Genomic DNA, 22034 nt, shown 5'->3' with positions numbered 1-22034 from the left:
CCTTCTTGCAATCACTTCAAGACTGCACTAAAAACTCACTTAAAAAGTCTCTGGTTATGCCCATGCATCAATCCTGACTAGTAACCTTCCTTTTACCTCCCCTTCCTCTCCGCCCTCCAGTAGCCACCGTGCCTCATACCATCTGATCATTGCATTCCTTCCTCTGCAGGCTCTGGCTCACCCTTTACCCTCCCCCCTCCTCACTCAATCTCTCAGACCTGTTATACCATGCTTTACTACCTCACTTCATCTCAACTCCAAATACATATCCAAATGATTCACACCTAGCTTCCTGTCACTACCACATATACTACTCACTCTGTGTCCTCTCTTATTCATCTATTTTCCCCTTCCATCCCATTAGCCCTTCTAGCTTGTTTCACCTCCATGTGGAGCTTCTGCTTTATATCTGTTTGAGTTTAGTGCAATATTTGCATATAAGATTTTGGTATATGAGTTTACAACAGTATCTGTTTGAGCTTAGTACTATCTGTATATACATCCTACCTTTATTCATAGTCTTTAGCGAGATATTGGTATATCTGTTCATTACTATATTTCATATTGTATTTATATCTAATGTTTGCTGCAATATGTATTATTTGCTATTTATGTATATTCAATTGTTCTTCATGTACTCTGCTGCTCATTTATTGTTCTGTGGAGCTTTTCTCCCCAGGCCATCACTGAAAACGGACCTGTGTCCAGTTGGAATTTCCCTGTAAATAAATAATAAATAAAGAAATACTTGATTTCATTTTGTTCCTCATGGTTAAGTTCATTTTATTTCTGTGTGCAGCCTCCTGAAAGATAAATCTCATGTTTATAGTCAGAATCATCATTTTGTCATATAATTTATGGTAGTCTGGTGAGAGTCTAATTATGTAGAAACACTTGAAAATATTTTGTGCTTTATAGTGAGAGATGGCATCCAAGTCTGCATGTCAAACTTGAAAATACCATTTAGTTGGGTGAAAGCTTTTCTAAAGTGCTGAGAAATGCCTAATCTGTTTTGTCAGGGCCTCTTGAATCCAGGAACAGGGCACAGACTAGAAAATGGCATAATGGGAAACATTTTGTTTTTCCAAAGGTAAGCACTGCAGAGGCTTCCATGCATTTGAGGGGTACCCTAATTGTGATTTTTTCTTCTCTTTTCTTTTTTCTTATGTAGAACAAGAAGGCTTTGCTTTCAATAACAACTGGTGGCACATCAACTATGTACAGCCCCCAAGGAATCAATGGTGACATTAATGTTGTACTCTGGCCCTTACAGGTATGATATATTTATAATCTCCATCTGCAAAAACAAGGTTTCTGAGGGCAGAAATAAGCACTAAGAAAAATGTGCACCTACTGTTCTACCCTTTACACAGATATGGATTTTTCTGTCACTTTTATGTTTAATGTCTGGCCATAAATAATGAGCAAATTAAAACAGTAAATAAATAAATAAATACCCAATGAAGCCATTGGACTACATGTAACTGGTAGGTTTTTTATGTATGTTTGTACAATTAAAATTGTATTCATAATCAGAACACATTACTATGATTTATTAACATTTACAGAGAGCTAGAACAAAACTGCCAAAATGGATTTCTGTATTTTAAACACTGCCTCTGAGCTAGCTAGGCCAGAAAATATATTTGTATTGTGTGATAAAACAAGTAAGGCCAAAAGGAATATTTGTGCTTATTTCAACACTGAAATAACAGACTTTTGGAAGTTTTGTCTGAGAATTTGTCAAAGGTAAGGTGACTAGGGCAGTGGACTTTAGCCCACAACACTGTGTGTCTTGTCAGAGAACAAAGACTGCAATCAAGTACCACTCCAGTATGTCAGCATTCTGCCAGATACATGGAGTGCGAGGGAAATGACTAATAGTTTATGATCTAACTTACTCAGAGAAGAAGTTACCAGTGGAATTGTGTATAATGACACTACATTTGTAAGTGCCACATCAAGAATATTTTGTCCTCTGTTTGGACTAGTAACAATCTGGCCATTGAGTTTTTTGTTGTTATATCTAATAAATTATGTGCATATAACATATTGGAGTTGTAGGTATTCCAGTCAACTGATAGGTAATTGAAGTCTGCGAGAGTGATGGAGTTCTTATTTGTCATGCATGATGTGTAGGAACCTTACATGGACATCCAGGGTCATGGAAAGCATCCTTTAACAGGTGATAAATTAATAGTTGATTTTGTTTTGTCATTTAGAATTTGATAATCTCCATTGGTGGGTCACTGGGAATCTGTTTAGAAGTAACAGTTGTACAACAAATATGGACACAACTGGGTCTGAAGGCATGATAGGTGCTAAACGAGTACTTTCTGAGCCTTTAAACCATGTTTATGATTGCACATGTATGGATGTCTCATGGTCAGGCAGTTTGTTGTTTAGATTTCTGACACTGAGCAGAGCCATCTTAACTCATCACATCTAAGTGACGCCTCCAGTTGCATCTGTAGTTAACTCCTACTGATGCCTCTAGGTGTCAAATATTGATTGTTCATATTTGCACAAATAATTCCAAAACCATGGTATGTGGAAGGTTTTAAAAGCTTTCATCTTAAAGCTTATACAATAGCACACTCGACTGCATTAATATTTGACCTCTGTCTACTGCAGGTAAAAAGATATTAACTGTTTGTTTTTATGATATTAATTTACATAGATATAATTTCCACTTGTTTATAAATATCTCAACAACCAAGTAACATAGACAAAACTCTTAGCCTTAATTGAAAGCTCTCAGCTAGTTGAATAAAATGCTGCTAACAGTATGTGTGCAACTTGAGCGGTTGCTGAGATATTTTAAGCTGTTTACAAAATATTGCAAATGTACTGTGTTTACTGTGACTTATAAAATGTAGTTTAAGACATAGAACCTAAAGAATATTATAACTATAAGCATAGATTGTGCTGAAGGGTTTGCCATTTATACTTCTTTCAAAACCACTAGTGTTCCAGATATATGAGTATTTGTTTGAAGTGTGAGGGCATAATTTGATTCTGTCAAAAGGCTTAGGCTCCACCCATTGGAAGCTGCAGTGCAAACTTCCTGATCTCCATTGGAGTGAATGACGTAATTTAATATTGTTTTGATACTGCTATGTTTTCCACATTGAAATGTTCATTAACTGAACTTTATCTAAACAAGGCACTGTGGGGACAACACAGGCTTTATCCAGTATGTGTAAGCCTTTGAATGAGAGATGTAGACCTCCCTTACAAAGCAAGTAGGACTGTCAGTTATTTCTTCCATGATGATACATACTAGACCCCCAAGAGTGGCACCAATTATTTAGCCAATTATTGAAGGCATATTTACTTTGTACTGAGGGAACCATTCATGGAAAAGGGAAGATGCTTTTCAGTATCAGGATCTTGCATGCATTTATGACATGCATAGAAAGTTCAGACATATATCCCTGCACCTCCCTCAGGGTTTCTCACCCCAAGACACTCACCCCCACATGGATAACTACCATGTTGTAGTTATATTTGTCTGGTGAAAGGATCCTAAGAGCCTTTGAGTCATCTGAGATCCTGGCACCTGAAAGGCAACTGATTGTCACCCTATTTTTCTCCAGCTTGGTAGGGAATCAGTGTTTCTCACTGTGGAATCAGTAAGAACTTTTTTGTTCATCATGTACAGCCAAAAGCTGTGATGCATCTTATAAAGAACTGAGATGAATCAAACCTTTTGGATGAATGTAATTCATTAACCTATGAGACTACTACATACGATCGATATGACTACACTGGAAGGATGACCTAAGGACAGGAGCTTTGAGGAGCTAAACCACTTGTACTTTTGCATTTTTCTATATATACTTGGAAACCCTAGCATACCAAGTCAGCTTTGGCAAGATGCCACAGTCACCAGAAATGACACTTCAGCTAAACTGTAAACCAGCTCTCAGACTGCCATACTTCAGACAAAAGGGAATATTATGAAAAATGGTAATCCTGGACTTTGTTAATGAAAGTCCACTTTCAGCCATTCAGGCTGCACATTATGGGAACCTGCATTGCAAGTCCTGATCATTCAAATGGTTACTCACGTCTATTTTTTGGTAAAGGAGGCACAAGTTTTGACAACAAGAACAACCCCAAAAAATTATGTATAATGTCTGATTAACAATACAACACATGGAAGGGCAATATATTAATAAGCAGCAGCAAAACCAGCAGCCAAGAAATATCACACATTGAACAGAAATAGACCAAAGCAGTCATAAGCGGATTGTAGATAAGTCCATTTGTGCCACTGTGAGGCGATGGTTGTCAGAGAAAGCTCAGTTGTTATATACCACAGTGGAGCAATCTGATGTCTAAGTACAGAGCTTGAATCAGCTGAATTGCAGGGTGTGAAAATGGAAGCAGAAATATTAAAACATGATATTGAGCATCACAATTCAGAAATAAATGCAGTATTTATGAGTTTCAGCAAGCTCATTTATCACATTGATTATTGGTTCTACAAAAGGAACAAAACAGATTTTTGAAAAGCTCTGAGTCTGAACTAAGAGAAAGATACAAAAATCTTTAAAAATGCTTGTTGTATTTGAATCATGTCACTTGCATAATAATCTAGAATATATATATCCATATATATATATATATATATATATATATATATATGTGTGTGTGTGTGTGTGTGTGTGTGTGCGCATGCGCCATAAAAGCTCAACCAAGCTAATGTATTCCCTGTGTAACACCCTAAACCTCCTGTAGTAGATGCCTATGGGTTATATCCAAATGACTCCTTAAGGACATATCAGTGTTTTGGTTACATGGTTTCTGAATGCCTATGACTTTTACCTTTTAGGTCTTTGTTGGTAAATATAGGCTAATAAAGCCAAAACCTACTAGCTGTAGACAAACCATGTTTCAGACTTTTTGTGATCTTCTCATTATGCCATAAGTGGATTGTTTGCCTATATTTTGGAAACACAAGGATTAAAACCCAGACTGATGCCCATAATCATTAAGGTGCATGCAAATTATCCCAAATAACATCCAAGCAAAGGCAACAGGGTTACAAAGATAAAGCATTCAATAAAAAGTGTAAGAAAGACTCAGTCAAACTAGAGTCTTCACTGAGTAATACCTTAAACCTCCTGTAATGGAGGCCCATAGGATGTATGTAAATGACCTGATTAGAACATAATAGTGTTTAAACTACATGACTTCTGAATGCCTATGACTTTGTAAGTCTTTATGGGTACATTCAGCATAATAATGCCATATCCTACTAGCTGCAGATGGGTCTACTTTACAAAAGCGAAATCCCATAGTATCGACATTCAAAATATTGAGACCATAATACCGAAATTCCACATGCACGGAATCTCAAAACACTGACTGTGAAATCACCGACATCCATAATCCTGACAAATTCAACCATAGTACAGATGTAGCAGGTCCTGTACATGTCCGCAATACACCTTGAATCAACCCGATATGCTCTTGTAAAGATTCCAGCTCTAAACAGTACTGTGCATAAACAACAAAATATTGTCACAATTCCAATAACCGTGTTAAAAATGCCTACACAGTGTCTTACCGTAATGCATAAACTCAGTGAAAACCACCATAAGCAATTGAACTACACGTCACTTCCCACTTGACATTACATGTACCTCTCCTGCAGACATAATTCATAATATTCATGGTAGGAATGCATTCTATCAGCAGCTAGGCACATGTCAATACACCGTCCCTCCAAGCAGCAATACTTAGCATAAGTAGGTGAATTCTGATATAAGTACAGCACTGATACCACGTATAATGGATATAGTTTCCCCAGTCCCAAACCAGAGCAGTATATCAGTAGGCCATGCACGGAATTAATGAGGCTTGATAATGCTAACACTTTTACACAATGTACACCACTCTCCTGTCTAAATATGTCTTTCACAGTAGTATGTAGTGCAATGATAACATCAGGTATACCATGGTTCACACATTACAAGACATCCATATGCAGATAAGCATACCATCACCACAGGCATTACACATAGTCACTTCATATGTTAACTACTGTTCCATTAGTACCTCCATCACCCATGTGAAGTCCAAATGACATACACATTACAACAATACCTGTGTAACTCACATCAATTCCACAAACTAAATCGCATCCCGATACTGACCGCTTCACTTGTTATTCACCACCACTAGATGACTGGGCATAAGTATTAGTTGTTGTTGTTGTGTCTTTTGGCTTTTCCCGGTTAGGGGTCACCACAGTGGAACTCCGGTCCACTAATGATTGGCAGTAGATTTTTACATGCCGAGTTGCCGGCCCTGACGCACAACCTTCAATGAAGGTACGCCCATTCACGTATGTCTCCACACAGAAGACGCTCTAGCTGAGAATTGAGCAGGACAACGTCTTACTGTGAGACAACAATGCTACCGCAGAACCACCACCACAGTCAATACTGGGCATAAGTATTAGTGAGCTGTGCAAATGGCAGCTACATTTGCAATAGCTTTGCTATGGACTTCATGAATTCAGGGGCAGAGTAACAGTCCTTATTAACCAACTCTCTTTGGAATTGTTCATGTCTCATAAGTAGCTTCCTCTTCTTGGGGGAAGGGGGAAATCCAATCGACATCTGAACTCTAAGTTCATCTACACGGTCCTGTTCTTTCACCAATGCTGACATGACCACACTTAAATTGGTACCTCTAGTACCCAACAAACACTTTAACCGCCTATGCTAGGCCTCTACTGAGTTCTGTGTACGAGGAAGAAATAGCTGGTTCAACTCGTACACATTCCAGAAAGCTATGGGAAATAGTGGTGGGAACCTGATAGATGAGGAAGTACATGTGTTAAACTTCCGCAGTTTGCCACAGACATACCAGTCTGCAAAATATTTTAAGAGCTCTTTACCTTCTATCGGAAATGTTTCTTTCAGAGCATGAAATGTGCTCTGCACCTCACATTCTTTAATAAACGCAAGAGCAGCTAAACACTTGACAGATTATTGAAACGATGGATCCCTGTTATATAAGGATGCCAATCCCAAAGCCTGTACCTTCCTCCAAAGGTTCTGCCTGAAATGGAAGAGGCATCCTTTAGACTGAGCACCAGGAACATTAAGCCACACACTCTTTACTGCAGCAATTTCAAAGTCACATAGGACATATTTAACATCAACCAGAAATCCATGCTCAGTCAAGAGATGAAATAAGCAATGCCACATATAATTATAGGCCTTTAGTGATTTCTTAGACATTAGGCAATGTACTAGCGGTACTGCCTTGCTGTATGTACCATTACTTCACTAAGCCATGTAAGCTATACAATTATCGGCAGGTTACCCCTTTAGTGAAGAATGTTCCATTCATTAACCAAATGCTTGCTTGGCTCATGTCATACAGGTTATTGAGTGCTATGAATAGTAGCACTGTGTTATCTGTGGCAGGATCGTTCATATATTTGCTTATAAAACACCCTGTCTTCAATGGGAACATGTCAAAGTCTTTATTGTGCAATGTGAGTATTTCATTACTATCTATCATACACATTTTGCATCTCACATGACCTATCTGTTGTAAGAGGGCTTTCCTATTGGGTAGGCTATGTATGGTGTCTAGGGAAGTCATTGCTACTGCATCCTGCACAAGTAAACATGGCGTATCTCGGCTGTATTCATCTCTAAACTTCAATTGATGACACACACTATATTTCTCAACTTCTCCCGGATCGCCTGCATGATGGTGACCTACAGACCTTTCTAACCTATCACCAGTGGGAAGCAACATTGTTACAGCTCGGCCCTTGCACTTTTGTGAGCATTTATACTTACAGCCCCAGTACCATCTGGAATCCCTGTAACGTTCTAAATGGTACAAATACCCATCGATAACCAGTATTTCCTTGCATTTCTGAGATGTTATTGTTCTATATATCTGTCTGATCACTCCAGGTACATCCTGTTGCATGTCAGCCATGTTTGCTTCAGTACGTGGTACAATGTTTTAAAAGTACAGGCCCTCCTTTTATAGTCCTCTCGGCACTGTTACAGACTCATCTATTATAACCATTACTTTTCAGCTATGTGGGATTCATGCATGTGGAAGTTTGTGCATGTGGGAATTTTGGTATTATGGTCTTGGTAATTTGAAAGTCGATATTATGGGATTTCGCTTTTGTGAAGTAGACCCCTGTAGACATAACTTATTTCAGACTTTTTGTGATCTTGTTAGTACAACATAAGTGAATTGTTTGGCTATACTTTAGAACAAACTTCAATTTAGATAAAACTGTCACACATGTCCAGTAACCCAAAAGAAAACTTTATTACATCACCCAAAAGAAAACTTTATCATAACATTACCTTAGAACACTACCTGTGTTTACCATCATTATTGTTTGTAATTGCCATATTTGTGACCAAAATGTATTAGGCTAACTAATAATGTTTTACCTGAGTGCATTATAGCATAAGCTGATGGTTGTAGTACACATATTAATTTCTCATAAAAGATAGTTTGGATCAAACATATTTTTTGAGGACTTACAGAATACAGTTAGGTTTAAGATTAACTGTAATAACTCTGGGAGGTTGGTGATACATGCCAGAAATTGTTACAATCATGGTGAATAAGAAAAAATATCAACAATGCAGAAGTTTTAATATCTAGACTTTTATTATGCTGCATAATGTCAGGACTCAGTGGATGGTACAATGGTGTAACTGGAATTTGGTGTAGAGGTTATGCTTGGGAGCTGTAGTTCTTGTGGTACAGAGTTTGATTACTTCAGCCTACTGTGTTCCCTGAGCAAGTTATTTAACCAGGCATTGCTTCCAGGCTGCCTATGAAAATGGACTGTGTTTCCACTGGGCCTGTCTGGTTAACAAATGGGTATCATTATTTCTACTTATACTATGTACCTAAGTGCAACTTGCAAGTACACTGACTTATGCAATGTTAGGTTCTTTTCACTGCTGGGTCCTATAAATATGAATAAAATGTTGTTACCTTTATTTGCATTTCCTGTAAGGCAGCTGTTAATCCCACAAACTGATACATGGATTGACAATATTAAAAGGGGTTTCATTAGACATAACACTCAACCTTCATTCTCCAGAATGTAGAACAATAAATACTTCTCATAATGTAGAACAAATGGACTTACTAACAAGTTCAATTAGGAAGCTCATAGGATGGTTAAAAGGCATTACTTCATACTTATAAAAACAGTCAATGAATTAATATGGTTCAGTTTTATTTACCATGGCTATCAGTTAACAAATGCTTAACACTGAATGTGTGACAGACCCTTTCAATATAGATCATTGAGGAACATGGACTTTTTAGGTACACTTGAGAGGTGTGTCATTAAGTTCTTATGGAGAAGGGGGAACCCCTATATTATGTAAAAGAACATGACTGAATTGAAACAGAGCTTGCTTTAGTGAGGCTGTGTTTGAAAGATTATGTGGTAATTCAAATATTTTTGAATTTGATGACACTGTAATATAGACCTTTTATTTTTTATGATACAGTAAAGAAGAAGTATACCAGTTGAATTGCAAATGTAAAAAAAAACAGTAGAATACTTTGGTAGTGTTCTGATACCGGTAAAAAGATAAGCTTTTTAAGCAGTTTTTAGATGACACAAAGGTACTTAATAAGCTTTTGTGCTGAACAGCCACAAAAGAAGTGTAGCAGAAAGCCATTAATCATTTCACTTGGACTTTTTTAAGTCTGAATGCAGTATTTACTGCTTCCTGATACTCTTGTTTGATGGTTGCTCTCTGTATGGTAGCAGTTAGTGTAATATGGCTTTCTAAGCTGTAAAACACTCACTGGTACTACAGCATTTTTTCCTTCTAACTTCTGTATTGCATGAAAGTAGTTAAAGCTCTATGCAGTACAAATAATTATGATCAGGTCTGTCTGATCATAACCCGGGATGTTATGTGTTTTCAACATGGATGTCAAGATTCACCTTCCTTAGCTTCAGTCTCAAAGTGAATTTTCATCCATGTCTGAAACACATAACATGGAAGACTATAATCGGGTCACCAGTCATAACCCTCTTATTATGCATTTGGGAAGGGATGCCTATCAACCAAAGCTTGAGAGGTGAATTGTGACATGCATATCAAGAACAAATAATTAAACTTTATGATCGGAGACAATGTGATGATAGGAGGTACTGCCAGTACAGCTAACTGGAATTTTGTAAATAATTATATGTCATTTGTGAATATCAAATTGATTTATACAAGATGCTTGTGTTATAAATGCATTAGAACTGTATGCCATGTTTATATCAAACTGATTTGTACAGATTTTTGTGTTGGAAAGGTATCTGCAAAGTGCTTGGGTTTGAAATATATCAACAGTGTGCCCTACTGGAGAGAACAGAAATGTACATGCACTATTATAACTGTTTAAAATGTATATTTTTTTAAAGAGGAAACTGGAAAGTTAAGCTCAGTCTAGAAAACTTTAAAATATATCTGAAATTATATCAATTTATGGGCTAGGCCATAAATATGCTATCTCACATGTTTCAGTGCAGCCAGGGACACAAAGTCTGTACTAGGAAGCTTTTTGTATTGTCTTTGGGGTAAACTAATTACTATTCTGGAAGCATGGATGTATGAAGTTGTTTTATGACTTCCAGCACCTGCCACAGATCTAAGCAAAAGTCCTTGTGTGTGTGTATTTTTATAGGTAGGTGATAAATCCTGCCAGCTTCCAGCAAAGGGGTATTGCATGGGAACTAGAAATCATATGACCAGAAGTGATGTCATTCTGCAAGCTATCAGAGAAGTAATATTTTAGATATTTTGCAATGTCTCTTATTGAGACTGAGCATTCTGTATTCTGTCTTCACAACAAGAAAGACCATTCACCACATCATCTGTCTTGCTGTATTAAGTAAGTAGGGAACAGCAACTCTCTTAGATACAGACAGGAATATAGTCAAACTTAGTTTAGATGTTCCTGTTTGGTGTGGATTTTTGCTTCAGTCAGTGTTTTTGGATATTTATTCGTTGGTGCTACTGGGGTTCCTGTTTGGTGTGGATTTTTGCTTCTTGTTTTAGTTTAGATATTGTTTTTTCTTTATTTGTCTGAGCCTGTCCTTCAATGTTATTTTAAATATTTCATGTGGGATTGAAGTCAGATGTCACTGTGAATATATACTTAGTATTTTTTGTTCTTTTATTATTTATTATTAAATATATTTAAACCTTTCATTGTGGCTGACCTTTGTAGAGATATTTAAGTTTAGAGAGAACTTGCATATTTATTTGGTGACAGTGTGTGGGCCACTCCTAATAGCCTTGCTCTTGGTCAAACTACCATTTGTATTAATATTTATTTTACTCAGTATATTGGGTACCCTTGGAAGAGCTTTAAGGTAGCTGGCAGGAGTGTCTCGTGGCAGTCATAAATACCTTATAGTCTGGGCAGAAGGGGGCATAGCTAGTAAACCTGTGCCAGCCTTTCCCATGTGTGTGTATGTGTGTGTGCGTGTGTGTCTGTGTGTGTGTGTGTGTGTGTGTGTGTGTGTGTGTGTGTGTGTGTGTGTGTGTGTGTGTGTGTGTGTGTGTGTAAATCAAACCTCAAAGCGTATGTGTATCAGCTCCTTAGGTAGAGACATGAAGCACTGGTTGGACAGAGACGGTGCTGGAGGTCTTGGCCTGGACACTCAGCTGAGATCTCAACTTTATAGCTGTGCCAGTGGGGAGTCTTATTGGGATCTGGAGAATGAGGGAGAAATCAGCCCCAGATGAACTGTGTTCGCTGTATGCTCTTAAGGCAAATTGTGCTTGATTCAGAGAGCTGCATCTGGAGATACTGTGTGTGTACCTGCTATCCCCATAGTGAACATCCCCCACTGTTGCCAGTGGTGAGGATTGAGGCTGCTTAATTACTGGTCAAGAGGTGGGGCTTCACAGACACGATCATAATTCTTTGTAGTGCATGGAACTTTATCTGCTCCATGTTCTAATAGCAACAGGGAAAAAAATGCTCCAACTTGCATGCATCTCTACGGTCTGGATTTTCATAGAATGTCCAGATTTTTACTTCATATGTTTGCTCTGTTCCTCAGAAAAACTTTGTTTTTGGACAAATCTGTGAGAACTGAAGTTACTAAACAATGACATACATTTGAGTTGCAGACTTTCTATTCTTCAGAAAATGCAGGTGAACACACATCCTGTTATTCTAGCTACTTTCTAAGTTTAAAACAGGAAGTCAGGGACACATTACTGGTACAGAGAGCAGGGTAAAATATATATTTTTGTTTATTCTGCCACTGTCGTTGCTGGTCAGTACTAGCAGGTTTAATTGCCTGGCTTGAGACCTACCCTTAACAAGTTAAGCAGGGGATGCTTAACATTTGTTAAGATCAGGTCTCATGCTATAGTAGTGATTAACTGGTTTGTCTGTTTCTGAATATCGGAGCGTAAACACTGCACTTGATGCGGGAGGTCTTGGCTTGGACACTCAGCTGAGATCTCAACTTTATAGCTGTGCCAGTGGGGAGTCTTATTGGAGATCTGGAGAATGAGGGAGAAATCAGCCCCAGACGAACTGTGTTCCCTGTATGCTCTTAAGGCAAATTGTGCTTGATTCAGAGAGCTGCATCTGGAAATACTGTGTGTGTACCTGCTATCCCCATAGTGAACATCCCCCACTGTTGCCAGTGGTGTGGACTGAAGCTGCTTAATTACTGGCCAAGAGGTGGGGCTTCACAGACACGATCATAATTCTTTGTAGTGCATGGAACTTTATCCGCTCCATGTTTTAATAGCAACAGGGAAAAAAATGCTCCAACTTGCATGCATCTCTACGGTCTGGATTTTCAAAGAATGTCCAGATTTTTACTTCATATCTTTGCTCTGTTCCTCAGAAAAACTTTGTTTTTGGACAAATCTGTGAGAACTGAAGTTACTAAACAATGACATACATTTGAGTTGCAGACTTTCTATTCTTCAGAAAATGCAGGTGAACACACATCCTGTTATTCTAGCTACTTTCTAAGTTTAAAACAGGAAGTCAGGGACACATTACTGGTACAGAGAGCAGGGTAAAATATATATTTTTGTTTATTCTACCACTGTCGTTGCTGGTCAGTACTAGCAGGTTTAACTGCCTGGCGTGAGACCTACCCTTAACAAGTTAAGCAGGGGATGCTTAACATTTGTTAACATCAGGTCTCATGTAATAGTAGTGATTAACTGATTTGTCTGTTTCTGAATATTGGAGCGTAAACACTGCACTTCATACTTCCTGTTTATGATAGGAGAACTGATCATAATCCCCTTTGCTAATGCATTCCGTCTGAACTTCTAAGCCATTTTCCAATTCTTTAATACTTTTCTTTACCTTGTATGCACTTTGTGTCATAGTTATATTTATGTTACTAACAGGTAAATCCATTACATAGTTAGAATTAAGGAATACATTAAACGATATTCACTAATGTTTACCTATACAGTTAATGTATACAGTTGATGTATAAGAAATGATGTTTCTCTTGTGCTCATGTAATAGATGAATCTATGAGATCTTCAGCAATATTCAAGAAGAAAATATTGGCATTGTCATTAATGTATATAAATTAAAGCTACAACAACTAATAGAATGCTCTGCAAGACTCAAATAAAAACTCAAGATTAATATATCATTAGATAAATGGTTAATTATGTATAATAGAACTTATGCAAATCATAGATCATAGCATAATGCATCATTCCAGTTAAAAAGATTGTTTGCAATTCTTTTCTCTCCATGTAGGCTATGCTTACTGGGCTACAAAGACAATTATTTATGTTATTACTGTACAAGGCCACAAACTAATCTCTTTTACTATCAGTGGCCTTGCCCACAAATGTATAGTTGGCGGAAATAGACATTCAAAAATCAACTTATGTTGGGGTATTCAGGTACATTCTTCTTTAAATTTGTTGTTGGATTTGAATGATGATATGGGGTAAACAAAATGCTTACTTAGCTACCATGGCTACAAAACATTATATTCCATCCCACTAGAATTACTTGTGGTCTTCATGAATAATATAGCAATAACCCACACCTGGGTGTGCGTAATGCTGGATTTACCCATGGTTGGTGTGGTTTGGTCACGAGGCGGCCCGAGTGGCCAAAGACAACCGTGGGTAAATCCAGCATTATCCACACCCAGAAGATGGTTACTGCTATTATACAATGACATTATTTAAGAAAAAAATAATTACTTTTCTTAAATAATGGCATTGTATAATGCCTCCTTGCTGCCCTCCTGCAGCTGTCTGGTATTCTGCAGCAGTTCTGATGTACTGCGCATGCGTATGCTTACACAGTACATTAGAGCTGAGGGCAAAAGCAATGGAGAAAGCAAGATCTCCGTTGCTTTTTACAAACTGTCTCGCTATGTTAAAGGAGATTGACATAGCGAGACAGCTTTAAAAAAAACAACGGAGAATGTCCGTTGCTTTTTTTAAAGCTGTCTCGCTATGTTAAACCCATTTAACATAGCGAGACAGTTTTGAAAAAAGCAACAGAGAAAGCAAGATCTCTGTTGCTTTTTACAAAGTGTCTCGCTATGTTAAAGGAGTTTAACATAGCGAGACAGCTTTTAAAAAAGCAACAGAGAATAAAGAATGGTGGGTTTATTATATAACATTTGTGATCTCATTTCTGAATAGTAAAGTGGATGCAAACTATAATTTTGGTCAGTGTAGATAACTAATTAAGAATGTCCCCTCTACTATGTCTGTTATATTTTTCCACCAGGGTGTGGGTTTAATTTCTCCTTTCTTCATCTATTGTTTGGTGGCTCAAATGTGCATGTAAGTTTACTGTATATTTGGATATACATTTTGCATAATAATAATGATGATGATAGTGATGATGATAATAATACTAATAGTAATAATAGCAAGCATTAGTGGTTGAAACCCTCAGCAAAGGCATGAGATGTTGCCATACACAAAATATGTTGACAGAAGTAGCTTGGTTTAATTTCTTTGATACCATGATGGGAATGGAACTCATTCCTAATTCAAAGTGTGATCAAAGTTTGTGAAATTAGTATTGTTTCAGTCTTTGATGTTAGCCAAAAGTGCTCTTCACAGCACCTGGAGTGTGCCAAGAATTGACTTCTGCGAATCATATGACATTACATGTATCGGTAGCATATCTAAATACAACTGTAAATCCTTTATTATCAGACCTATTGCTCCTAGTACTATTGGAACTATCTGGTTATTTTTCCTCCACATTGCCCTCATTTCTGCCTGCAAATCCTGGTATTTTATGACTTTATCTCTCTCTCTCTTTGTGCATAAGACACTGTAATCACTGGGTGCAGCAATTTCACTGATCACTGCTACTTTTGTCTTCTTTTCATGGACTACTATATTTAGTTTACTTGCATCTATTTTATGAACTGTTGGTAATAGATAATCCCATGTGGTACAAAACTTCATCATTCTCTATAATGCTTTGTGGTTCATGTTTCCAGTCCTTCTTAGCTACTTCAGTATTGTCATGTTTGCACAATCCCCAGTGCAACAGTCTTGTCACATTACTATGCCTCTCAGTATACAGGCTCTCTGTCATTAGTGTATCACACCCAATAACAAGATGTGCAATTGTTTCCAGTTTTGTTTTACAGAACCTACATTTGTCTTTTTCTCCCACATGTTCAATGGACTTTGTAAACCAACATGTATGTAGTCCACTTTCCTGAGCAGCTAATATTAACCTTTATTAACCTTTCATCTTTTGGTTTAAATTCACTTCTCCTTAACCATTCCTGCATGAGATCCTGATCGACATGAGGTTGTTCTTGAAGTTTTTGCACTTGTAACTGTATGTATGCTTTTTTCACATGTCTTGCCTTCTCATCTGATCCTTATTCTTACAGGTGTGTGTCACTTAATGTCCTGCTGCACAAAGTCTGACAACATTTATATCCATACTTTGTTAAGCAGACATAAATGCAGTTGGATATTGTGCAGGAGGATGTTAAGTGAAGCACAGTGTAAAGTATACAGTGTTCACTTAACATTCAATGGATAGAACCTATCCCGCATGTTAAGCAATGGTTACCTGTCTATTCTTTCTTTAGTTTTTTGGCACATTCAGTTGCTGCCTGATATTTGTCTACTTCTGATTTGGTTTCCATTCATGTCGACACCGATATGCTTCTGCTAAACTAAGCAGGGAAGTCATCTTAAATTTGTTCTCTTCATGTTTCAAAACATTCACTGTGTTTAGGTCTGATGAAGTCAGCAGATATGTATGTAGTCCTTCGAATGCAGATCTGTACATGTAATCAGTTTTGAGGAGGCCCATACCTCCTTCAGAACAATTATTATATAAATGGTGGTAAACACTGATTTTTACAGATCATTTGATAAGCTTGAAGCATTTTCTAGTTTTCCTGTCCAACTGAAACAATACCTTCTGAGGTCAGTCAGTCACCGCATAACTGTATGTTAGAACAGGAAGAGCAAATTGATTTATAGCTTGGACTTTGTTCCTAGATGTCAGGTCTATTTTTTGTATCAATTTTCGCCTTCTAAAATATTCTTTACTGAGTTTTATCCATATTTGCTCATGTTTAATTGTTGATCCTTCATCAGTTCCCAAATATTTATACACTCCCTGCTGCTCAGGTTCCTCTATGTCACATTCTTGTCCCAGACTGATATTTTCTTTGTGCTGCAGCTTTCCTACTTTAAATGTTGCTTTTGTACATTTATCAAGACTAAATGGCATTCTTATATCATTTGAGAAAGCTCTGACCACTTCCAGTTGTGTTTTCAGCTGTTCATCTGATGAGCTATACAGTTTTAAATCATCCACAAAAAGAAGATATGTCTTATACTTGATTGTTTTCTGGGAGCCAGATTGCAACCATGACCTAATCTGTTAAGCAGACAGCTTAATAGGTTAAGGGCAAGGCAAAAGAGCAGTGGTGATAGTCACCTTACAAAAAAAAAAAAAAAAAAAACTTGAATTTTAGTCCCTGGGATAATAATTTGTCCTTTATCATGGCTTAGCTACAAAGTGGTTTTTCACTTTTTTATGGTCACTGAAATGTATTTAATCAATGTAGGATGCATCTTATACATCTCTGAGTACTCCTTTATCCATGAATGTGGAATGCTGTCACCTGCTTTTTTGTAATTATTATTTATCTATTTATTTCAGTAAATAAATAAATGAAATGTATTTATTTATTACTTATTTCAATTTCAATCAACAAATACACAAATAAATAAAATGAATGAGATTCTTCCCCTTTTTACAATTCTCCATTGTGACTTTAACGGCAAATGATCCTTTGTTCCAAATAACTTTCTTTTGTTATTCTTTCATTCTGTTGCCATTACAGTAGACCTTCACTAATCCACCTCCCTGGTTTCTCTGCTAATCCAGCTTTTATTTCAAAACTTCACCCATATACTGCACTCTGTTTTTGGTTGCACTACATCTGCCTATGTGTTAGCGTGATGGCCTCAGTAAATAATGGAGTGCATCTTGTTCTGTGAAGCAAAAACTCAACACATTAACCATTAAAGATAAGGTTGAGATCTTGAAAAAAATGGACAGTGATGTATCAGTGAAGAGCTTGTGCAAGTGTTACAACATTGGCTCTTCCACAGTTTATGATATAAAGAAACAGAAAGAAAAACTGCTGCATTTTTTTGCTGGCAGTGGCTCAAAGAAGCAGATGTGCATAAGAAAAACAATGAAAGATGGGAAGAGTTTGGAACTTGATAAAGTGCTGATAAAGTGGTTTAAGCTTCATGTGAGTAAGGCTGTTGAAGTGTCTGGAGATATGGTAAAGGAACAAGCAAGAGTGTTTCATGAAGAACTACGTCTAGATTCTGAGCATGACTGTAGTGAATGCTGGCTTCATTGGTTCAAGTATCATCATGGTTTACAGTTTCAAGCAGTGTGTGGTGAAAAACATTCAGCAGACAAAGAAGCAGCAGCTGAGTTTGTTAATGAGTTTGCCAAGTTAGTTTTCAATTAATAATTAAGCCCTGAGCAGGTGCATAATGCTGATGAGACTGCCTTATATTGGTGATGTACACCAAGGAAAACACCAACAACAGCTGATGCAGAATCACCAACAGGTTTTAAGGCATCTAAAGATTGTGGGAATATGCTTGGTTGCTCTAATGCTGCAGGAACCCACAGGTGTAAGTTACTGGTCATTGGCAAACGTTTACATCCTAGGGTGTTCAAAGGTATGAAGCAAGTTCCTGTAATTTACCATTCTAACAAAAAAGGATGGATTACAGCTTCAATCACACTAGAATGGTTTGAAAATTATTTCATACCTGAAGCATAAGCTCACCTTAACTCTGTTGGCTTGGACTGCAACTGTAAGGTAATGCCTATTATAGACAACTGCTCAGCACACCCAAAAGCAGAACAGCTGGTAAAAACAATGTTTTAGGTATCTACCTGCTACCTAACTGTGCATCATTACTTCAACCCCTGAGCAATGGCATATTACGTTCCTACAAGTCCAAGTATCATTCTATGTTTATGAGGCACCTACTGAGTGCAGTTAATGCTGGTAAATAATTTCAGGAATTTCTAAAGGAATTTCATATGAACGAGTTGATTTACTGTGCTGCTAATGCTTGACAGTCTGTGGAGCCATCCACAATGAAGAACAGTTGACATAAATTATGGCCAGGTTTAAGGTTTGAGTATACACCTGTTGAGGAGACTGAAAATGACTATTCAGGCTTTAGAATTTTCAAGGAAAAACAGATGATATGTAAGCTGCTTTCTTTTGCCCAAGATCTAACGTTATCATGTTGCCAAGGATCTTGCATTGAAATTGGATGATAATAATGTCAAAGATTGGATGAATGTAGATGAGGATGAGCCCACCGTTCATCATTATACTGACTCGGACATTGTGCAGATGGTTGGACAGCCAGAGAAAGAAGATTGTGGTGAAGAAAGCAGTGATGAAGATGAGGAAGTTGTAGAAGACAGACTTTCTATCAACAGGCTAATTGATTTGACAGCTAAATTACTGAAAGGATTAGAGTAATGAATTATTACTGAACAAGAAGTAACGAGTATTTATATGCTGCAGGATAAGCTAATCTGAGAGACCAAAATATAAGAAACAGCTAACCTTGCAAGATACGTTCAAAAAATTGCTAGAAAACAAGCAACAGAGGGGGAAACCCTTCAAAATATAGCAGTAACAACTTCTGCTCGCCCAGATGTAACCTTTATTTACTGAACTGTAAACATATTACCTGTGCCTGTACATTATATTACTTTATTAAAATTTCATTTGCTTTTTCATCATATGTTTCTGTTTCCTGTATTATCCAACTTGTACTGAACTACATGATTATGATTTACATGATATTAATATGGTATTTAGCTACTGTTTAGAGGTGATCCATCTGTGATTGGGCATTTTTACTAATCCGGCACTCCTCAGGTCCCAATGGTGCCAGATTAGTCAATGTCTACCTGTACTGAGTTTTCTTCTATGTGACTATAAACTCTGTCAGCATTAGTTCTAGTATACAGTTTATACATTGCTTGAAGGAAACTTATTGGTCTATAGTTTTTAGGATAGCTTGCAGGTTCACTGTTAAGGAGGACTATCATTTTTCCTGTTAACCAAGTTGGTGTCTGTTCAGGGTGCGCATATAAGTAGTTCTTATTAAGGCTAAATCTTCATGTAAAGATGTAAATACTTTTAGCCAGAAGTTAGGTACTGCATCTGCTCCTAGGATTTTCCATTTAGAAATGTTTTTTTTTTATTTTGTTTTATTCTCTGGCTGTTACTTCATCCCATTTCATATCCTGTACATTTGAACTTCCTAATGTTTTTTTGACTTCTATCCACACAGCATCTTTGTTATGTTCCACAGGGTTTGCATAGCTATTTCTGCAAAATGTGTCACTTTCTTCTTTTTTTGGTGGTGTTTCTATTCCTTTTTTTTGTTTCTCAATTCTCAATAAAACTTTCTTTGGTCATCTATGAATTGCTTATTTTGTGTTTTTCCTTTATATTTATCTGCATATCTTCAACGTTTTTCTGCCTGAGCTGATATCTTTGGTTTATTATTTGCAATAGTATACAATGGATCCTGGCCCTTTGTAATTCTGCACAATGCTTTTAACACATCTGTCTTTCTAAGTATTTTTGTTGATTTGTTTCCTCTTCTATACTCTTCTAACAGTGACACCTCTTGTCTTAATTGCTTTACAGTTTTCTCTATCTGATAATGCCATGGTGACATTTGATTTCTTCTCTTCCTTTCCATTATTGCCCTGTAGTTTTGTGGTAAGGCTTTATCTGTTATTAATTTTGCTGTACAGTAATATATATATCCTATTAACTTCTGTTATATCACATGAATGTCTATTAATAGTCTTGATTACTGTGTTCATTTGTTTTATCAGACTTCCAACATTTTGGGTCTTATTGACTTTCTGCAATCTATTTCTTTCATCAACCTTAATATGTCTATACATCACTATTAAATCAAGTAACTCTTCCCTTAGATCCTTATACTTTAAACTGAGGGCACATTCTTTATTCTCCATTTCCAGCAGGCATTCTACAGAAAGTTCTAGAACATGTTTCCGTGACATATTGTCTTCAGATGCAACTAGTGTCATCCATTGCTCTTCATATGGAAACATACCTTTCAACCTCTTAGAGCAAGAAATCTGGACAAAGCCATAAATAAAAATGGGACAAAGATCCAGAGCTAGGAACAATTTTTAAATATTACTCTTACAAACCTAGGACGTTGATAGAAGGTTTTGCATTAGCATGAATTTTCTGAAGGGTATGAAATCTGAAACTCAAATGTCTGTCATTATTTTCTATCTTCAGTCTGAAATGATTTGCCACTAATTTGCCAGAAAACTACAATTTTATTAAAAACAGACCAAAAATATGAGGCAAAAATCTGGACATTCTGTGAAAATCTGTACAGCTGAGAGGTATGTATGGAAACTCACTGGCCAGTCACTCCACAAAATTGGCTGTGTCAGAGTTGCCACCATTTCCTGCTTCTTTCCTTGCTGTGCAACTCCAACTGCACTTTTTTTACTGGTTTTCTTCTGAAGGCTCCAGTGTACCTTCATGTGGCAGCATATCAGATAGTTCCCATTCTACCTGTTTCTCCTTAATTTTGGGACTCACTGTTCCATCATGTTCTGACGTAACCAGAGTTAGATTTTCTACATTAAATCCTTTACTTCACAGGTAATCCATAACTTGTTTCTATTTAACTACTCCATTACTAATCTTCTTTTCTACTTTCCCATTTTGTTTTCTTATTTTTTGTATTGTAAACATTTCCATACCCGGATGCTTTTGCCTTTATTTCTCTTCAAATATCTTTGGTGCTATTTTTTTTCTATCTATTAATTTTTCCATTCTCCTTTGCATAAATATTGCACCGTATTAAATTTCTTTTTCTTTCTCATGTCCATATTTCTTCTTCAGATATTTCCCACTCCACCTGTTTCTCCTTACTTAGGTGTGGAGACTCATTGTTCCATCATGCAGTGACATAACCTGTGTTAGACTTTCTACACTAAATCCTTCACTTCACAGATATTCCAATTCTTCAGATTCCATTTGTTTAGCTTCTACTTTACTAATATTCTATTCTACATCCCCGCTTTGTAATCATATTTTTGTATTGTGAAATTTTCCCTAGCTGGGTGTCTTTGCCTGTATTTCTCTTCAAATATCTTTGGAGCTGATTTTTGTACTGATTCATTTGGCTTTCTCCTTTGCATAAATATTACACCAGAACAGATCTCTCTTTCTTTCCCATGTCCATGTTTCTTTTTTTATATACCTTTAAAAATTCTGTAGGTTTTGTTATTTTTACTTTTACACTTCCTCAGTCCCTTCTTTTTCCAAACAACTCTAAGTTTCTTGGTTTATATAATGTTTTTCATGAATCTGTTGTATTAATGAACACAAAATTTGCATTTGAAGCTTT

The 22034-nt window shown here is 36.9% G+C and overlaps 1 protein-coding gene across 1 annotated transcript in view; it reads left to right on the top strand.

Annotated features, from left to right (window-relative positions):
• LOC122809635 (NAD(P)H dehydrogenase [quinone] 1-like) overlaps nt 1-22034 on the top strand; it is a 363133-nt gene that overhangs the window by 326209 nt on the left and 14890 nt on the right. Inside the window, exon 5 of the mRNA XM_044081272.1 lies at nt 1172-1273. Coding sequence (XP_043937207.1) covers nt 1172-1273 — 102 coding nt within the window. The remainder of the gene's footprint in view (nt 1-1171; nt 1274-22034) is intronic.

The sequence above is a fragment of the Protopterus annectens genome, chromosome 8.part0, assembly GCF_019279795.1.
Source record: "Protopterus annectens isolate FY-2018-M chromosome 8.part0, PAN1.0, whole genome shotgun sequence".
NCBI classification, from domain to species: domain Eukaryota; kingdom Metazoa; phylum Chordata; order Ceratodontiformes; family Protopteridae; genus Protopterus; species Protopterus annectens.
The sequence above is the reverse complement of the archived record's forward strand: the minus strand, read 5'-3'. Positions and strand labels throughout refer to the sequence as shown.